Source organism: Schistocerca piceifrons, chromosome 2, assembly GCF_021461385.2.
Source record: "Schistocerca piceifrons isolate TAMUIC-IGC-003096 chromosome 2, iqSchPice1.1, whole genome shotgun sequence".
NCBI lineage: Eukaryota > Metazoa > Arthropoda > Insecta > Orthoptera > Acrididae > Schistocerca > Schistocerca piceifrons.
The window spans coordinates 719,801,954-719,822,071 of record NC_060139.1 but is presented as its reverse complement, the minus strand read 5'-3'; the positions used below and the strand labels follow the sequence as shown (position 1 = coordinate 719,822,071).

The window sequence follows — 20,118 nt, the reverse complement described above, 5'->3', positions numbered from 1 at the left end:
GATCAATCGAGAAAACAGGAAGAAGTTACATGGAACTATGAAAAAAATAAGCAACATATACAAACTGAGTAGTCCATGTGAAAGATAGACAACATCTAGGACGATGTGAGCTTAGCAGCGCCGTGGTCCCGTGGATAGCGTGAGCGGCTGCGGAATGAGAAGTCCTTGGATCAAGTCTTCCCTCGAGTAAAAATTTTAATTTTTTATTTTCAGACAATTATTATCTGTCCGTCCGTTATGTTTTCATCACTTTTTTGGGAGTTATTATCACATCCACAAGAAAACCTAAATCGGGCAAGGTAGAAGAATCTTTTTATCCATTCGCCAAGCGTACAAGTTAGGTGGTCAACAACATATTCCTGTCGTGTGACGCACATGCCGTCACCAGTGTCGTATAGAATATATCAGACGTGTTTTCCTGTGGAGGAATCGGTTGACCTATGACCTTGCGATCAAATGTTTTCAGTTCCCATTGGAGAGGCACGTCCTTTCGTCTACTAATCGCACGGTTTTGCGGTGCGGTCGCAAAACACAGACGCTAAACTTATTACAGTGAATAGAGACGTCAATGGACGAACGGACAGATCATAACTTTGCGAAGATAAAAAAAGTAAAATTTTCACTCGAGGCAGGACTTGAACCAAGGACCTCTCGTTTCGCAGCCACTCACGCCAACCACGGGACCACGGCACTCCTAGGCTCTTGCCGTCCTTGATGTTGCCTATCTTGCGCATGGACTACTCAGTTTCTATATTTTGCTTATTTTTTTCATAGTTGTACATAACTTCTTCCTGTTTTCTCGTTTGATCTGTGTTCCGTTTTTCAAGGCCTATCCACTATGCCAACTTATAACTTAATCAGAGGGGGGTGCGATGGGGAGGTTCCCTTGTAAGAAATTTTGGTCTTATGTCAAGGCGGTAGGTGGATCAAAACAAAATGTCCAGACACTCTGTGACCAAAATGGTACTGAAACAGAGGATGACAGACTAAAGGCCAAAATACTAAATGTCTTTTTCCAAAGCTGTTTCACAGAGGAAGACTGCACCGTAGTTCCTTCTCTAGATTGTCGCACAGATGATAAAATGGTAGATATCGAAATAGACGAGAGGGATAGAGAAACAATTAAAATCGCTCAAAAGAGGAAAGGCCACTGGACCTGATGGGTTGGCATCAATGAAGTGTTTCTTTTTATCATATTACCTTTCAAATATAATATGTATGAAATAATATGACAAGGATTACAGAGCTTGAAAGCTAACCACATGACCACTGCCATCTAGTGCTCAGGGTCACAATACACCAGTATGTCACTGATGTGTGAAATTTACCTTGCGATTTACTTGAAATTGCCTTAGTAGTATGTCTTACTACTTGCACGTTTTGTTGTCCTAACACATCATTGAAAGTGTACCAAGTTTGAAGTGAACCGCTTGTGAGTTTATGTGTACTCCCATAGAGGACTTTGATGTAAATTTAGTCTGTGATTATTTATTTATTTATTCATTTATTTCATATGATCTGATGGTACACAGCGTGTTGCAGATGTTGGAATATATCAGTTAACATTGTTAACATATATTAACATAGGCCTACAGTATCTTAATGTATTATATTGCTCAATGTTTTCAATTTAACACAAATAGCAAGATTACTGTTCTAAGTATTCATTTACAGAGTAAAAACAGTGACACAACAAATATGACTTCATGGCTTTGCTAAATTTTATGTTGTCTTCGATGGACTTAATACTAGTGGGAAGATTGTTGAACAGTTGGAGGCCCATGTGGAAAACTCCCTTTTTACACAGTTGAGTGTTTGTATGTAAAACATGCAGATTTGCATTTTTCCTGGTGTTGTGTTCATGTATTTTATTATTTTTTATGATTCTGGTGTCAGTTGGCACTATGTGGTTTCTGAAAAAATTTAGAGTCTCGAGAATGTATAGGAAAGGCAGTGTAAGGATTTCCAACTTTCTGAAGATGGATTTGCAGGAGTCTCTGGGTTTGCTTCCAGTAATAATCCTCATTGCTCTTTTCTGGATTCTGAATGTGCTCTGAGCAGTTGGAGAATTTCCCCATAATATCACACCATATTTTAAGTGGGCTTGTATGTAAGTGTAGTACGCACTGGTTAATGTTTTCAGGCTAGCACATGATTTCAGTACACTCAATGCGTAACAGCCACTACTAATTCTGGCATTTACCTTTCCTGTATGTGTATTCCATTTCAGGTTATCTTGAACTCACAGACCCAGGAACTTGAAAACAGTGTCGGTATCTATTGGCTGGTTATTTACAGTGACAAATGGCTGAGAGGAATTTGCATTTTGTGTTGTGTGAAAGTTCATGGAAGCTGTCTTTTTGGTGTTGATAGTTGATCTGTTGATTTTAGCCCACTTACTGAGTTGTTCAGTGGCCAAGTTCACAGCTTTTTGCACAGCCTCTGTGTTCTTCCGTTTGAGGAGTACAGTTGTGTCATTGGCAAATATTATTGTTTTGTGTGCATCAACATTCAGGCTCAAGTCATTAATATACAGGAGGAAAAGTAGGGGTCCCAATACTGAGCCCTGTGGAACACCTTGCTTTACAGTTTTATTACTTGATAGTATTTCGGTTATTGAGTTGCTTTGCCTATTAGTGTATTTCATGCTGACACTCTGCATCTGATTGGTTAGGAATGTAGCAATCCAATTGCTTGCAATTCCTCTGATACCATAGTGTTCTATTTTTTCCAGCAATATTTTGTGGTCAACAGTGTCAAAAGCCTTTGACAGATCCAGAAATATGCCTGTTATGGGTTGTTTTGTATCTAACAGTTCTAATAGTGTATTTATGCAATCATACACTGTAGTTTCAGTAGATTTGTTGCTTGTGAACCCATGTTGAGCTAAACTTAGTAAATCTTTTTTTTTTTTTTTTTTTTTTTTTTTTTTTTTTTTTTTTTTTTTTCCCAATGAAGTCCATCATTTTTTTGTTCATTATTTTTCCAAAAACTTTAGAAAAGCAGGATGAGATTGAGATAGGCCTGTAGTTATTCATATCTTTATATCACCTTTTTTGAAGACAGGAATTACTTTAGAAAGTTTCAGAGCTTCAGGGAAAATACCTGCCTGGAAAGAACAGTCACAGAGGTGAGTTATTGGTTTAGCAATTATGTGTTCAAAATTTTTGATTACAGCTGCTGGGATACCATCAATTCCAGCTGAATATGAATTTTTTAACTCTCTGAGGGCTTTTGCAACATCATTTTCAGTGACTTTGGTAATGAAAATTGACTCTTCACATGTGTGATATTTTTGGTTTGCTGGTTGGTAATTTGTGTTAGGATTATTTTTGACCAATTTTTCAGCTATGCTCGTAAAGAAATTGTTGAAAGAGTTCACCACAACTTTGGGATTAGATATAGATTCATTGTTGAATTTGATTTCTATGTTCATGTGTGAAGCTTTCATTTCCCCTCTTTCCCGTTTTATGATATTCCACATTGATTTTACTTTATTGCTGAATTTGTCAATGTACTCATCATTTTGCATCCTTTTTGCTTGTCTTATCACTCTTCTTAGGATACATGTGTAGTTTTTATAGTATTCTGTTAGTTGTAGGGAGTCACTACTTTGTTTACATAACATGTGGAGCATTCTTTTATGTTTGCAAGAGATTTTTATAGCTGGTGTAATCCAACTCTTGTTTCTCTTATTATTATTATTATTATTATTATTATTTATTCTTACTGGTTTTTGTGGAAAGGCCTCTTCAAAGTGGTGGATCATTTTGTCAAGAAATATGTTGAATTTCATGTAGACATCATTGTTTGTGTACATCTCTGTCCACTTTTCTTTGCTAAGGAGGGCATTTAGCTTGTTCAAGTTATCTTGGGTGAAAAACCTTTGTAAAGTTTTAGGTGGGACTGGGTTTGAGGTATCTTTGCTAACATCAACCATTAGAATGACAGCTTGGTGGTCACTGAATCCTGCATTGTCTACTTCTATAGTTGGGTTAAGTTTATTTCTATTTACAAAAATTTGATCTAGAGCTGTCTTGGATGTGGGTGTTATTCTATGGGGCTCGTTTACAAGGCCATGCAGATTATAAGTTTTTGCAATGTTAATCAATGTCTCCCTGTTTCTGTTGTGGGTGAGAAAATCTATATTAAAGTCACATCATTTTTTATAATACATCAGTATTTTTCTGAGGTAGAAAAAAGTTGATTTTGCTGAACTTGAGTGCTAATTTCTTTCTTTTTACAGAAATGTGGATTAGAAATTGCAGTTCAAATGAAAGATGCAATAATAAAGGAATTAAATAAAAACATTGTGGAAAAAGATGATGCTCTGAAAGCAAAAGAGGTGGAATTGCAAAGGAAATGCATGGAATTAACAGAAGAAAAAAGAAGAGCAGCAGAAGAGGTAAACCTCAGTACAGTACTGAAAATACAATACTGCACTTTGCTTTTGATGTATTTGTATACTGATAGTGACATGTTCTGCCAATTAGATCAGAAGTTTAATGCACAGCATTGAAGAGGAACATAAAGCTAAGACATCAGCATTACACAGCTTACAGAGTCAGAAGGAAAGTCATGAAGCAGCTTTGTCTAAGTTGAGAATAAACATGGAAGAAAATTTTGGCCTACAACTTGTTCAAATCAAAGACGAGCTGAGGTAAATTAACATTAACTTCTTACATTTATGTGTGGTGTGCCATACAATATATTTTGAGCAGACTGAATCACTGGCCAGTATGTCCCTTCAGGGGGGGGGGGGGGGGCAGAGTACCAAGTCCCTATGCCTGTCATTAGTTCTTTCCTTTCGAGAGAGTGTTTAGTAATGGCCAAGGGTGCCCATAAGACAGATTGTGGGAGGGTGAGTGCGTGGTCAGTTAGACCTCGGGGTATGGAGTAGTTTAACATTTCGGAAGGCAAATGGTGACTTGTAAATAGCCAGAAAAAAGTTCCTGTTCTTACCCTGTTAAAAAAACTGCGAAATACCGACTTTTAAATGACTTTCTTGAAAGGAAAACATGTGACTCAAATATATTTTTTTCCTTTCTCTGAAAGCTGTATGTGGGGGGGGGGGGGGTCTGCAAATCCTCCCCCCCCCTCCCCCCTTGTCCCTGGGTATGGGAGGGGGCCTCCATACTGCCCACTGGCCATCATGTAATTTTACAGTTTTCTCAAGAGAATTTTGCTTCTGATAACAGTATTTTTTCATTATTATGAAATGAAAATGTAAATTATTTTCTTTTATTTCTAGGATGCAGTTTGAAAAGGAAAAACAGATACTTCTTCAGAGTTCTGCCGAGTCTAAGAATTTGAATAGTGGTGTTGAACACACAGATGAAACAGAATTTGAGAAGCTAGCCAGAGAAAATTATATAACAAGAAAAGAAGTAAATGATGATGATCTTCAGTTCACAGCAAATAAAGAAAAGACTGAATCTCTGAGTTCTAGTGAGCATTCATTGCCTGCATCACTGGTGTTGGATAACAGAAATGATGAACAGTTTAATAAACTAATAGTTGGAGTAAATGGGGGAGATCCTTCTCCTGGTGACGTGCCAGTAGTAAGTTTCACACCTTGTAGAATTGAGCAAGAACATGTAGATGAATCAGTGATAGATGTATGTGAAACTCACATCAGTTCTACAGAGGCAATAATGAATGAGAACAATATTTTGTCAGATATACAAGCTTGCCAGATGGAGCTGAGAAACCATAAAGAATTTTTATTGAAGATAAACGATTGGTGCACAAATGTCTTGTCCTCTGGTACTAAGTCAGTAATTCCTCAACATGATCTCTCAGACCTAACATCCCAAGGAGCTTATTTACCGTCAGCAGTACATAATACAAAAAGTACTACTATCTCGGGAAGTACATCAAAAGGCAGCTGTGCGGAATGTCAAGACAGTCCTGTGCATCACACTGAAGAAAGCACAGTGGTGGAACTAGAGACTGATCTTCACTGGGTAACCAATGTAAAAGGGGTTGCTATAGGTGAGGAAATAAACAGCACTGTTCAGATAGAAATGCACAAACATACTGCAGTGAACAATGAACTATCTGAGAATAGTACAAAGAATGACCAGTGCCCACAGGATTCCCCAAGCTGGACTGTAGACCAATTGAAATGTGTTAATCATTTAAAAAAAGAAATGTCTTCTCTCAAAAATGATTTGCAAGGTCTCAATGTTGTTAACTCACAACTGGAATCTAATATTTATCGTGCAGTGAAGTTCACTCAATTCAGTAACATGGAAGAGTTTGCAGTTAAGCATCTTACAGATCAGGGACTCCTTGCAGCAAGGGAGGAAATGGAGTCCCAGCTGAAACATTACATAAAAGAGTTAGAAAAAGAATTAAGTGAAGTTAGAGTCAAACTGAGTAAAACACAGTCTGAAAACATGAATCTTCAATTAATGGTTGCATGTGTAAACAAAATTAACAAGAAAATAAAAGAAGAGGGATTTAAGGAAGTCTTATTAAAAGAAGCTAAACAAATTTTTCAGCATCTTGATGAAATGTTCAGTAATAATGCACATCTTTGTGTTGACTACATACAGTTTAGTCATCTGTTTCAAGAAAATTATATAGATCAGCTACTGAAACGCATTCAACACCTGGAAAGCGCATTGCAGCAAGTAAATGAAGAATCTGACACTATAAAACATGAAAGTGTAAAAATGATTACTAAAGTCACTGAAGCTAAAGAAATGTCTGATAAATTACAAAAGGAAATGAAAGCACTTAAAAAAGATAACTACCTTCTAAGGCAAGAAAATGACACTCTTTCTGCAGAAAATGAACTTAAAGGAAAAGAGTTGAATGATTTGGAATTGGAATTACAAAAACTGAGAGATGAGGTTGTTGGATATAAATCACACTTATATTCAGCTGGAGAGGAGAGAACTTCAAAACTATCTGCTATGACCACTTATGATGATGGTGATGGTGATGGTGATGATGATGATGATGATGTGGGGTTTGGCACAAGTGGCAACCATGCTGAGAGTGTAAATAGATGCCTTCAGTTTTTAAAGATGGGAGATGATTACAAGAAGCTTTGTAGGGAGAACAATCATCTTAAAAATGAGTACCAGAATTTGAAACTAAAATTGCAAGAGCTAGAAGTCTCAAAAACTATTTTGGAAGACCAAATTAAAGTATTAAATGAACAATTCAATGATGAAAAGCAAAAACTCGTATCGAGTGAGACAAATATTCAGTCTCTTATTGAAGAGAAAATGGAACTGGAGAATAAAATCGGCTTGTTGCAATACACAAATACTTCTTTCAGAGAAAAAGCCAGTGAGAGCAAACAAGACACTCTTAACAGATTGCAGAAACTTGAAGACCAGATATTGAATTTCAAATCAAGTTTATCTGCTGATGTGCAACTTCTGAACAATATTGTTGTGGAAAGTGTGATGGACTCTTTTGGAAAAACTCAAGAAATTATAACTTTAAAAGAAAAGTTCTTGCTTCAGGAACACATTATTTCCACGCTACGTAAGGAATTGGAACTTTTGCAAGAAATGCATGCCAAAAATATTGATAGATTTCACAATGAGCTTTTTGCAATGCAAAAAAGACTTGATGTCAGTTGTAATGAAACTCTCATTAAGGAGAATGAACTTGAAAAAATTAGAAAAGAACTGACTTTTCATCAGATGTACAAAGATAATTTAGAAACAGAACATAAAAGGTTTCTAGACAACAGTGATTCAAGCAATGATGTTGTTTCTTCACTCATAAATAATGAAGTGAAAAAAGTAGTTGAGGAACTTGGAGATGAGATTATTTCCTTAAGACAAGTTATTGATAGAAAGTTGACTGTTAGTGAGGAATTGCGTTGGCAGCAAAAATGCAAAAATTTAGAACAGTCATTGCAACAAATTATTGATACTGGCAGAAATGTACAAGAAAAGATGAAGATGATAATGCAAAATAATGAACAGCTAATTTTTGAAAAGGAGACATTGTTGAGTACTGTTCATAAGCAGGAGAAATATTTTGAACAATTACAGGCAAGTATAAGCAACTATTTTATACTAGATCTTCATTTATATTAATTAGATTTTAAACATAATTAAGAATTGTATTACTGAAGTGAATTAAACTGTGAATGCAGACCTATTCGTGATGTTTACGCACTGCTGCTTGAAGAGTAGAAGTGCAGACAGTGCTATCTGAAGAGTAGATGGTGAATTTCTCTGAGTGGGTGGGAATTTTTTTGAATTAAGAACACTGGATTGATTACCCTCATATATGATGAACACCTTTCTTGTTGTTTCCCTGATGTCTTGTTTATAGAATATCTGAACCAAATAGGCAGTGCCTTATGTCCCATCTCAATCAATCACATAGTCTGAGTTGAATGTCACCTGTTCATCTGATGGAGGTACTAGATCCCTCCTTCCTTTAATTGGCTCACAGATATGTAAGTAGTCAAGCTTATGATGGGACCAGTGTGGAAGGGGAGCAGTTGTGTTTGGCGCCCATTTGGACTCTGTAATGGAAGATGGTGGTTCCTTGTGCAGTGAGTCAGTGGTCAACATGGGATTGTTAGCTGAATTGATATGTTATCAGTGATGAACAGAATTGGTGGTTTGTGGAGGCCAATTGCCAGTAGGTACATTGAAAGATTACTGCCGAGAGTCCAGTGCTCACAGACAGAGCTGGAACAGGGGTAGCAATTTTCAGTGCAGTTGGCCATGGACATTTCAGTGTCTGCGGTGGCAGCACACAATTTCTTTTCATTTGCAACTTAAAAGGTCTGCACTATTCACTAGCATGCTCATTGGAAGCAAACTGGAATAATTAGGTAGTGATCCCTTTGCAGTGTGTAACCATCATGTGCTTTTATTTCATAATATCCTTTTTATTGCATTTTTGCATATTCTGCAATAATTACCATGAGCTATTGACAGTAAAGGGCAACTAGGACAGTTGCTGATGTTAGTGAAGTGTTGTTTGTCCCCATGACATAAGTGCAAAAGAGCAATTGCAAAGTTAGGATATTTAATATTCCAGTAAAATGGAATAGTAGGGAAAGTAAAACAAATTACAAACAGAAAATGTGATAGCGGCAACATGTAAGTGATTCTTTCACCCTGAAATTTAATTTTGTAATAATTAAAAAGTACAGTTTGACAGGAATTAATATCTTCAACTGAAGTGGGATAATGTAAAATCTGTTTGATTTTCAGTGCCTTCTCATTTTGATAATGAAGTGTTAATGTATTAGCCAGCAGGTGTAGGAAAGGCTATAATGATAAATTATTAATTCGAGTTCCATAAGTGAAGTGAGCTACAGTGCCATTGCTTTTGAAGAAAAAGCTGAAAACTTAAGGGGGGGGGGGGGGGGGGGGGAGAGGAACTGCCAGCTATATGTATACAAAAACGTCTTTACATGTCAACCTCCGCTAATGAAGAGAGAGAAAGCAGTGGTGTGCAAAGGATGTAAACATGAAACAGGAACACCAATGACCACAGAAGATGCTTTGTAAATAAAAGCGAAATGTGTCTAGTGTGAAATTCTTCTTCATTAATTGTAGTAAGATTAAGATGGCAAAGCTAGCAATAATTAATTGTTAGACCTGCTGCAGAAGATGGTCATGCAAACAAACATGATGTTTGGTTAAATCAGCAGTGTAGCACTATGCTTGTTTTAATTTTATGCTTAGCATATGTAATAGATTTAATGGCATCTGAGAAATGCAGTTCGTGTTTTTGAGAGTGCAGTAATACTTCTGAAAAATTGCTTCAAAGTCTTACACCTTCTGAATATATTTTCCATCCTTCTTTTTGATCCGGGCTTTGGACCGACACTGGCAAAGTTAAAAATATATTTTTTTGTTTTTATTTTATTTTGTTTACAATTGTTGCATTTTTTAATATTTTTCATTTCCTTTTTGTTGTCATTTACTTTTAGAAGATTTCAATGTCACTTCTTCTCTTCTGAGTGATTATAGATGGTTAATAGTTCTGTTTAGTGCGATAGGCCGCAAAACATGGCACTACACATTGTGGTATGTTGCATGCTCTACATTCATATCTCATTTCTCGGTGCACTTTCTGCTTCAAGTATACTGCACAGCGATGCATTGGCGGATGTTTCTTCATGTTTTCCATCTCAATGACCTTTGGAAAATCTCTCCCAGTAAATCTTCTCATCTCCAGAGCGCCTTCCTCTGCCAGCTTTCCTTCGTTCTTTTGCGTAAGCTTCAACAAGCTCTCTTACCAGACACAAATGAAATTCTGTTAGTTGCATTTTTCATCTTGTTACTACTCTGTGGAGAACATAGGCATTTAAAATGCACAGATCCAATATGTGGAAAAAGAACTTTTTGTACAACTTGATAGTCTTTCATACTGATTGCACTGAACTTGGCAGCATGTCACAGTGGTCAACAACACCCATACTCTTGTTGTAATCTGCAACACATTTTGGCTACCTTAATCTTTCACCTGTCTTTCTGTTTATCTTTTCCATCTGAACCATTTCTGCAGTATTACAGGTAGTCAGCATCCACACTTCTCTCTTGTCACACCATTTCATCGCAAGGATTGTGTCAGTGGACATAAACTGTATTTCTCCTTGTGTTAGTTTGTTCTGTAATTTTGGCATGTTGCGTCTGTTTTTGCGAACAGCACCACATGCCTTTGTTCTGTGGTTATGAATCCAGAGGAACAGGTCTGGGCTTGAACACCAATTACTGACATAGAGCGTATGACCCATTCCTAAAAATGGTTTCATCAATATTCCTACTATGTTGCCACTTTTCCCCAGATTGTGGATGCCAATTTCAGTATTTTTGCAGGTGTGAACAATGAGATCCAGGATATAACCCGTCTGGCAGTCACATAGCATGAATGTTTTTATTCCAAACCTACTTCTTTTGGAGGGACTGTACTGTTTGAATGATAATCGTTCTTTGAACGACAAGAAGCTTTTGTCAATGCAGAGGTTTTGGTATGGATGAAACGCATTGCAAAATGTTGTGCAAATTTTATCAACAATATACCTAATTTTAAATAACTTGTGTCCTTCATTGCTGATAAAGTTATCGCCGAAGTGAAGCATTCTTAAAATTAACAGAGAACGGTCCCTGGACATAATTTGCTGTAAACAGCAGTGTTCAAACATATGTCTGTGGACCATTAGTCACTGATTTTCAGCTTTTCCACAGGAGCCATTAGCATACAAACAGTGACGAAGGAATACAGTTCCTCGAAACCTGTTTCTTTCCATCTGGTCTGAATCAGGAAACATGAAAAAACACTTTAATCTGGCCCTAAACCACACTTGTGTCCAGAAGCTGAAGCAGCATACACATGCGTGAATGGACAAAAATCACTTTTTTTCCAGTCAAATGTGTCGCTGAAGCGAGCTCTTTTCACTGGCCCTTCACTATCACTCTCAGACCCGTCAGATTCTGAATGATATCCCTCCCTTGTTGACAGATGCGTTGTTCCAGCTGAAGTACATGGCACAGGACTGTCACTTCAAGACTCAGTCGAAGAATAATCACTATCATCGCTGTCGAAAATTTCATTCTCACTGTCGCTTCTAGTGAGAATTTTGATGATTTCTTCGTCTGTACAACCACAACAGCATGCCATTTTCTTCTCAAAACGTTGACGGCGTCAACAGTCAGTAAAAGCCCAGACGAAAACTGCAACACAAGATCACAGCAGCAAATGCTCACAAGACTTCAACTGTGCCGGTGGAATGCTGAACAGCTACTAGGCACTCGGCACAAATATACGGCTGGGCACGTAATGCGGCCAGAGACCACAGGGGAAGAAATGGCAGCACGTCTCAACACGTCAGGAGGACACAGGTGCCATTAAGGCACGTGTAGACACATTCAGAGTACCAGGTAGAAGGACTGGTGGCACGCATAAACACGTTCAGAGCACACAGGGCCAGGTACAAAGGTGCGCATTAACATGTCCAGAGCAGTTAAAGGGTTAATGCTCTACTCTGTACACTGGACTCGCATTCGGGAGGACGACGGTTCAATCCCGTCTCCGGCCATCCTGATTTAGGTTTTCCGTGATTTCCCTAAATCGCTTCAGGCAAATGCCAGGATGGTTCCTGTGAAAGGGCACGGCCGATTTCCTTCCCCATCCTTTCCTCACCCGAGCTTGCGCTCCGTCTCTAATGACCTCGTTGTCGACGGGACGTTAAACACTAATCTCCTCCTCCTCCTCCTCTACTCTGTGAATAGCTTTCAGGTAATGGTGGACCTTTGGATTAATTTTATTGCTACTGAGTGGGAGGTATGGGTAACATTGTTTGTGATGTAAGATCACAATTGAAGAAGAGGTAAATTGGCATCTGTTGTGTGATGTTGGTTGAAAAATTTGTCAGTTCAGTAACAATGTTGTGGTTATGGTGTATACTATGCATACCACTTACAGCAAATTTGACAAATCTTCAGTAATGATAAGCTGTGTGGCCGCAAAGCAGATGCCTGCAAAATCAACGGGGATATAATCACACAGCCACTGGAACTTTGGCGATGGGACAATGGTAGAGACTCCATATGGGCTCTACTTGTTTATGAGCACAGGCCTAATAGGTAGGTGGAGATTGCTTGCTATGTATTGGTGCCAACCCTTACCCAGTAAGCATGTCATCTTGCTAACAACATAATCTTTGGTATTCACTTGTGGGATTGGTGCAGTAATTCCAGGATGCTCACCTGAAGGGATTAGGGAATACCAACCCTAAATTCTTCATTTTCAGTGGATAGTGAGAGGGCCTTATGAAAATTGTTCAATCAATGACAGAAAAAAAGATAGTATGCAATGCTGGAGGGATGGCAGCAAAGAGTTGCTCCAGCTACCCACGTTGATGAAGATGATCCCATGTCAAAAAGTTACTAAGCTTACTGACAATGTATTGATAACAGAGGATCCCAGGTTATCTTGGGAAACAAAATCAGCAGCCCAAAATTCCTCCGGAATGGCTTACCTCAAGGCTCGGTATTAGCTCAACTGCACTTTGGCCTTTACATTGCCGATATGCCAGAAACAGTTTGTAAGAAATTTGGTTATGCTGATGATTGGGCTGTAGCAACAAGGCACACTCATTTTGAAACTATGGAAAAATAATGACATCTGCTTTGTCTGTTGTGGCAGACTGCTCCAGAAAATCGAGTCTTAGACCTAATGCTGCTAAGACAGAAGTAACTTGCTTCCATCTTAATAATAAACAGTCAAATAGGGCTCTAGAAGTCTGTGTTGGTGACACATACTTTAATCACAATAAGGAGCCAATATATCTGGGTATCATGCTAGATAGAACATTGTCTTTTAAATCACACCTCACAAAACAGCTGCTGAGTTGAGGATAAGAAATAATCTTGTTCAGAAACTTTGTGGAACCACATAGGGATCATCAGCGTCAATTCTGCAGACATTTGCATTGAGCTTGGTATACTCTGCAGTGGAATACGGTGCACTGGCATGAATGAACAGCAGTCATGTAAACAAAATTAATAGCTTAATAGTAGTATGTTAAACATTTGGGAACAATTAGGTCTATTCGCACCATCAGGCTGCCTGTTCTGCAAAGATAAGAAGCCCTGATCAGGGACTACCATTGCATTCTGACATCCATGATCTCAGATTCAGTTGACTTCATTTTGAGTATCCTCCTCTTGCACTTGCAGGCAGTCTCACTGGGATGAACATCACCAATTCCTGGAGAAGAGAATGGCTCTGTAATGCCTCAGGAGTGTGCCAGTTCTTACCTTGTATTACTGAGACAGTCTGTGAGTTAGATAAACCCCACAAGACATAGTCAACTTTCAACCTTCTTAGAATGGGGCATGGAAGATGTGCAGATTCACTTTTTAAATGGGAATTCATGTCCTCACCAGCAGGCAACTGTAGTCTACTGAGCCAGTGTGTCCAACCCATCGGGTGAGAATGTGGCACCAAAGCATATAGAGTGGGTTATGAGAAATTCCTGATGGCAACCCAGACTCCATCAGATACAAGTTGTTTAAAATTAATTACACAAAAGTAGCTTCTAATTGTGAAAAGGGTAAATAACTAATTAAAATGTTTGATAAAGCACTGAGTGCAGTGTATCTTCAAGTTTATGACAATGTTGTTTATGGTTTCATGAATCCAAATCTGCTACTACAGTTCACAAACAGGTCAGGACTAAATATTGCATGCCACCACCTCAAAAACAAGCTGTTATTAATTGGTACAATCATTTCACTGAAACTAGCTGTGCATCACATAGGATGCCAGGCCAGAGTCAGCCAGCAGTCCCTGACTCAGCAGTTGAACAACTTCAGCAGTGCTATGTTTGTAACCTGGCTATATCAACAAGAAGTGCCAACATAGAACTGAATATGCCTACTGTCACAATGTGGAAGGTACTGCGGAAATGTCTGTCATTCAAACCCTACAAGCTGAAACTTTTGGAAGCTTTAAGAGAAAGTGACAAAGAAAAATGAACTGAGTTTTGTGTAGAAATTTTTAACTAAATGAAGACTGAAGATTACTTCTGTGTATGGGGTTACATGTAAAGAGAGAGTGTTTGTTGCTCTGCTTATAGGAAATGTCAGTGAGCTGTGACAACGGATAACACAAACATTTGCCACCATACATTGATACTTGGTTTGTAGGATATGCCAAGAAATTGATTACAGATGGGATAGTGTCATGGCACAAAGGTAGTCACATTGAACATTTGCAAATAAAACTAGAAGACATGCTGCATTGAGTGCTGTATCAAACATTTCTGTAAGTTATTTACCTTTTTTACAATTAATGGTACTTTTGTGTAATTAATTTATAAACATTTTGTATATTCAAGGACTAGATGTTTTTGTTGTGATTAAGTATTAAATGTTTAGAAATAAAGTAGTGTAATTCAGAATTGAAATGTACTTAGAGTCCATATGCTAAATAAATAAACATGATGTAGTGATCAGGAAGTCATCAGCAGATGCTTAGGATGAAATGTTATCTAATAGGAAAATTGTCAATTTTTTTTAAATTCACAACGCATTAGTCTTGGTGTGTTAGCTTGTCAGATGACAGTGGATTGCATAACAATGATTAATGTCAAAGTGTGTGCACTGTTGTTGCAGGCTCCGACATAGCCTAGAGTATTTTGTGATAAGATGGAATTTGTTCCATATATATTAACTTCTATGACTCTGTATATTATCTTAATTGGCTGCTCCATGCCATCAGCAGTTTTGTGAGAGAAAATGGTATCAGCACCATGCTGCAACATTTGGCAGTGGATTAAAGATATCTGAGAAGTTTTTGCCAAATACTGGATCATTCAGATTTTATGCCTTTCTTTCATAGTTTGTTTAAGTGATGCAAAATTTGTGCAGTGTTAGAGATAAATTTTTGTACCAAGAAATGATTCAAATCATTGATACCAGTTCCTACAGATAATTTAAATGTGGCTTTACATGATTCTTTATTGGATTGAGGTCTTGACTAGTCAGGATGTGATCTTATGATTCCACACTATCATGGAAAGATTGCACTCTATACTCTTTGTCTCAGTAATATGAAACAAAGTTTTGAGGGTTAGGAAATGTTGCTCCTGCATGGTACACTTTCCACTGGAATCACCATATTGAATAGTAGTATGTAGAATACCATGTACAAGTTGTTCTCGATAGTGCTGAAAAATGGCAGGAACCCTTGCATTTGCTCCACAGGCAGTTATTCTTATGATTGTTTTTATTTCATCCACATTTTGTTTGTCATTAAGGGTTTGGATTCGTTTGAATCTACTGTACAGCTCTTTCTGCTATTATAGGGGACTATGGTAAGTGTATGGGGTCATTTCATGTTCATATTGATACAAGTTTCAGTGATTTTAGAAGAAAGAAGACAATCTGTAGACTAATGTCCTGTATTGTATTTATTACTGTTAAAGAGAGTTGTTATTTTGTGATCAGCTGTGTGACTTTGTGTTAATATTTTTCCTGTTTTTATAGTTAAGTGCACTACTGTAATAACAGGATCTATCAAGTTAATGCCACATTAAGTAAGTTAATGCCATTAATTAATGTGTTATGTTTCTGTAAAGTTAGACTCTGCCTGTAGTAGTTTGCTGCACTACAGTACTCTGTTCTTTGGAAGTAGTACTATAAATTATTTGATAGAATAATTGTCTATTTGAAGGAAAGTCAAAATCAGACCAGACCTGCCACAATGTTTCTGTAGTGTGTACATAATTGAACTGATTCCAGGCACTTTGTGCTGCATCATTATATTATCTTAATGAGCCAGTTAAAGTTGATTTTCATCACAGTCACACCATCAGTCAATAGAATAAATCTGCTTAGTAGTTTCAGAGGTCGTAATTATAAGTAGTGGCATTAATAGTAAATTTGATAAAAACTAGTCGTAAGTAATAGTAAATTTGATAAAAACTAGTTGTAAGGACTAGTGTGACTTTGTCTGCTTTTACTATTTATTTACTGTGATTGTTATAGATCAACGGTAGAAGAATTGTGACTGCAATTCCTGCCTTTTTAGGATTCCATGCCTCAATCTGTAAAAATGGAACCCTTATACAGTAGATCATGTCATTGTGCATCTATCTGTCTGTTGGACAGTTAAGAACCCTTTTTCTTGGCGATGAATAGACAGATAAAGCCTAAATTGATGCCAAATATTCAGTTCTATGGTCTCTTGGCAGTATAGAAATTTTAAGCTTCTAAGTCAATACAGCAAAAGATATGGCCATTTTTGTCACATATTTTGATACTCAAAGAATCTGTAGGATACTTGCTGTTGACCTAGAATCATGAAATTTAGCAAGAAGCAAGGTTGCATAATATAAGTAGAGGAAAAGAACCCAAAAATTCTTATTTGTAATTATACAACACGAAAAAAATAAAAATAAGTTCATGTTTTTTTCATCTATCCATTTGTGTGCCCATCTGTTAAGATCCTTTTCTCTGGAACAGATTGGCTATGAGGTTCAAATTTATTCACATACTAAGGTTGGTGGTCCCTTGGCAGAGTAAAAATTGAAGCTTCTAAATCAGTGCAGTCAAAAAATACAGTCATTTGTGTAACATATTTTGTGACATAGACTCATGAAATTTGGCAAGAAGCAAGATGCCGCAGTTTAAGTAAAGGGAAAAATCCAAAACATCTTAATTTGTTATTATATAATGCAAAAAACAGTTTGTTTTGTCATTCGTTATCTGACTTCAGACTTGAAATTAAAGCATACTCTAAAGTCTTTGAATCTCTGGGACTGAATCCCTGGGACCGAATCCCTGGGACCCATGTATTGTGAGTATCAGTGTCGATAACAATCAAAAATCATCAGTATCCTCAATTCCCAAAATGGATAGACTGTCTATATACATAATTAAGTTTGTACAGAACCTTCAGTGCACAAGCCCTACTCACACCTGACTTTTTTAAAAAAAATTAGTGATATTATTTTTATTTGTCAGAAGGTAAATATGCTGCTTTCTAGTAATATTGAAACACTGTGAAAGTGACATGCAAAAATGTCAAATTGGTATGAAGTGTACTGTATGCTTCAACATTTAAGTGATCAACATTTGAGTGTAATCACAAAAAATAGGAAGCAGTAAAGCAACATTCATTCTGCACATAAGGAAAGATTTCACAGTGAGTTTCTCATTCAGAAATCACATTTGAATGTTGTTTATGTGTCAGAAGATCGTGTTACTCCTTGTGGTAGAAGGAAAACTGTGGACAGTAGCCTACTGAGCCTGCAGACTCTTGTGTCCACAGTACTGCTGTTCACGTTTGTTGAGACCTGTAGACTGCCAATCAAATAAGTAGACGACAGGTTCAGGAGGCCTGTGCTTGACACCGTGCAGAGTTGCAACAGACTCTTGTTACTAGGACCCTGCAGGAACATACAGCCATAGAATGCATTTCAAATCAGGGAACTGGCATGTTTGCAGCAAGACGAGTATTCACTCAGATAGTACGATGACATTCAGAGTTCGACAGGCTGTCTCCGCGGAGACTGTTGTGACTTCTCTTGACATGACACCAGAGAGAGGCACACAGGTGGTGTGGCCAGGCGACAGAACTGGACACAGGAATGGCACTGTGTTAACTTTTCGGGTTTGTCCCAGTTCTCTACAAAGCATCACGATGGAGTTATCCAAGTATGGAGACACCAAGGAGATTGAACACTGCCAGATTGCATTTGTAGTCATTATAGGGCCCAGCACTGGTGTCAGATGCCATTGGGTAGACCAGACAATCACCTCTGGTTTGCATAGCTGATAATTTGGACATCTGGCAGTACATTTCTGATGTGTTATGACTGGTGGTTGTGGCCTATCTTTTCAGTCTCCACGGCATTATCTTTCAACAACATAACGCTAGATCGCATGTATCCCATGCTTTCTGGACTTACCTTGATGCAATGGATGTTTGACCGTAGTCTTGGCCAGCACATTCTACAGATTTCTCACCCATTAGGAACATCTATTCATGGGTTACAGAGAGACTACTTTGTCAATACTTGCCAACTGCTATGCCAAGTCTAGCTCGGAGTTGAAGCACCATAGAATGATATATTCGTATCTGTTACCCAAGCTCAGTTCGACTTGATGCCCAGCCAGGCTAGAGCTGTTGTTGCTAGCAGAGGTGGCAGATCTGTTTTACCAAATCTTGCCCGTTGATCTGAATAGCAAGGAAAAAGGCAGCATTGTGTTTCTTAATCGCTTTTGACTTTACATTTCTAAATAATGAAGCTGAAGTATAAAGCATCTGTCTCTGTAGCTGAGTGCTCAGAGTAAATGGTTGGCCACGTGGCAGACCTGGGTTCAATTCCCGGTGCTGCCAAGGATTGTTTTCTTGGTGGGGGGTTGGTATGGGGTATGCTTAGTATCATAATGGCAATTGAGGAGCCATTTGACTGACTAGTAGTGGTTGCATTGCATGGAAAATCTGTGAAATGGTCAGGAGAGCAGTGTGCTGACCTCACGCCACTGCATACCAAATCGCATGGTGCCACAAGGCAGAGGATGACACAGCAGCCAGTTGACATCCTTTGGACCTTACATCCTGGACGAGCAACTGGTTTTTCTTTGTTTAAAAAATAAAGTATAAGTCTTAATTTCCATTCAGGTCCTGTTTTCAGTAGTGAAGCCTTAGATGATTGATCAGCAATGTCTGCAGATACAACTGACACTGCAGTTTAAATTGTAATTACAAATATGTGAATTCAGTAGTTCTTAGGATAAACATCACTGATATTTTATCTTACTATGTATGATCACCAATTTGTACATTTAGTACTGAATGGGGTTTGTTGTGGTCTTTAGTCTGAAGATGCAGCTGTCCTTTCTACTCTACCTTGTGCAAGCCTTTTCATCTCTGTATCACTACTGCAACCTACGTCCATTTGAACCTAATTACTATATTCATTCCTTGGTCTTCCTCTATACTTTTGACCTCCTACACTTCCCTCCATTACCAAATTGACAATTCCTTGGTTCCTCAGAATATGTCCCATCAATCAGTCCCTTCCTTTAGGCAAGTTGTGCCATAAATTTATTTTTTCCTCAGTTCTCTTCAGTACCTCCTCATTAAATGAGTGGATCGAGTAACTAACCTTTAGCATTCTTTTTTAGCACCACACCCCAAAAGCTTTTATTCTCTTCTTTTCTGAACTGCTTGTTGTCCACATTTCTTGTCTGTACAATGCTACACTCCAGGTAAATATCTTCAAAAAATACTTCCTACCACTTAAATTGATATAAGATGCTAACAAATTTCTCTTTTTCGAAATGATTTTCTTGTTCTTGCCAACCGCATTTTATATCCTCTCAACTTCAGCCATAGTGTTATTTGCAGCCCAAAAAGTAAAACTCATCTACTACTTTAGTTGCCTCTTACTTCACCATTGCCTCATTTAATTCAACTACATTCCATCACCATGGTTCTACTCTTGTTGATGTTCACCTTACAAACTTTTTTAAAGGCGCTATATTTCCATTCAATTGTTCTTCCAAGCCCTTTACAATCTCTAACAGAATTACAAAGTCATCAATAAACCTCAAAATTTTTATTTCTTCTCCTTGAACTTTAATTCCACCCACAAGTTTC

General features: G+C 37.8%; 1 protein-coding gene across 1 annotated transcript in view; it reads left to right on the top strand.

The window, feature by feature from the left end:
- LOC124775796 (A-kinase anchor protein 9-like) overlaps positions 1-20,118 on the top strand; it is a 517,018-nt gene that overhangs the window by 117,986 nt on the left and 378,914 nt on the right. The window contains exons 6-8 of the mRNA XM_047250627.1: positions 4,247-4,405; positions 4,494-4,660; positions 5,252-8,024. Coding sequence (XP_047106583.1) covers positions 4,247-4,405; positions 4,494-4,660; positions 5,252-8,024 — 3,099 coding nt within the window. The remainder of the gene's footprint in view (positions 1-4,246; positions 4,406-4,493; positions 4,661-5,251; positions 8,025-20,118) is intronic.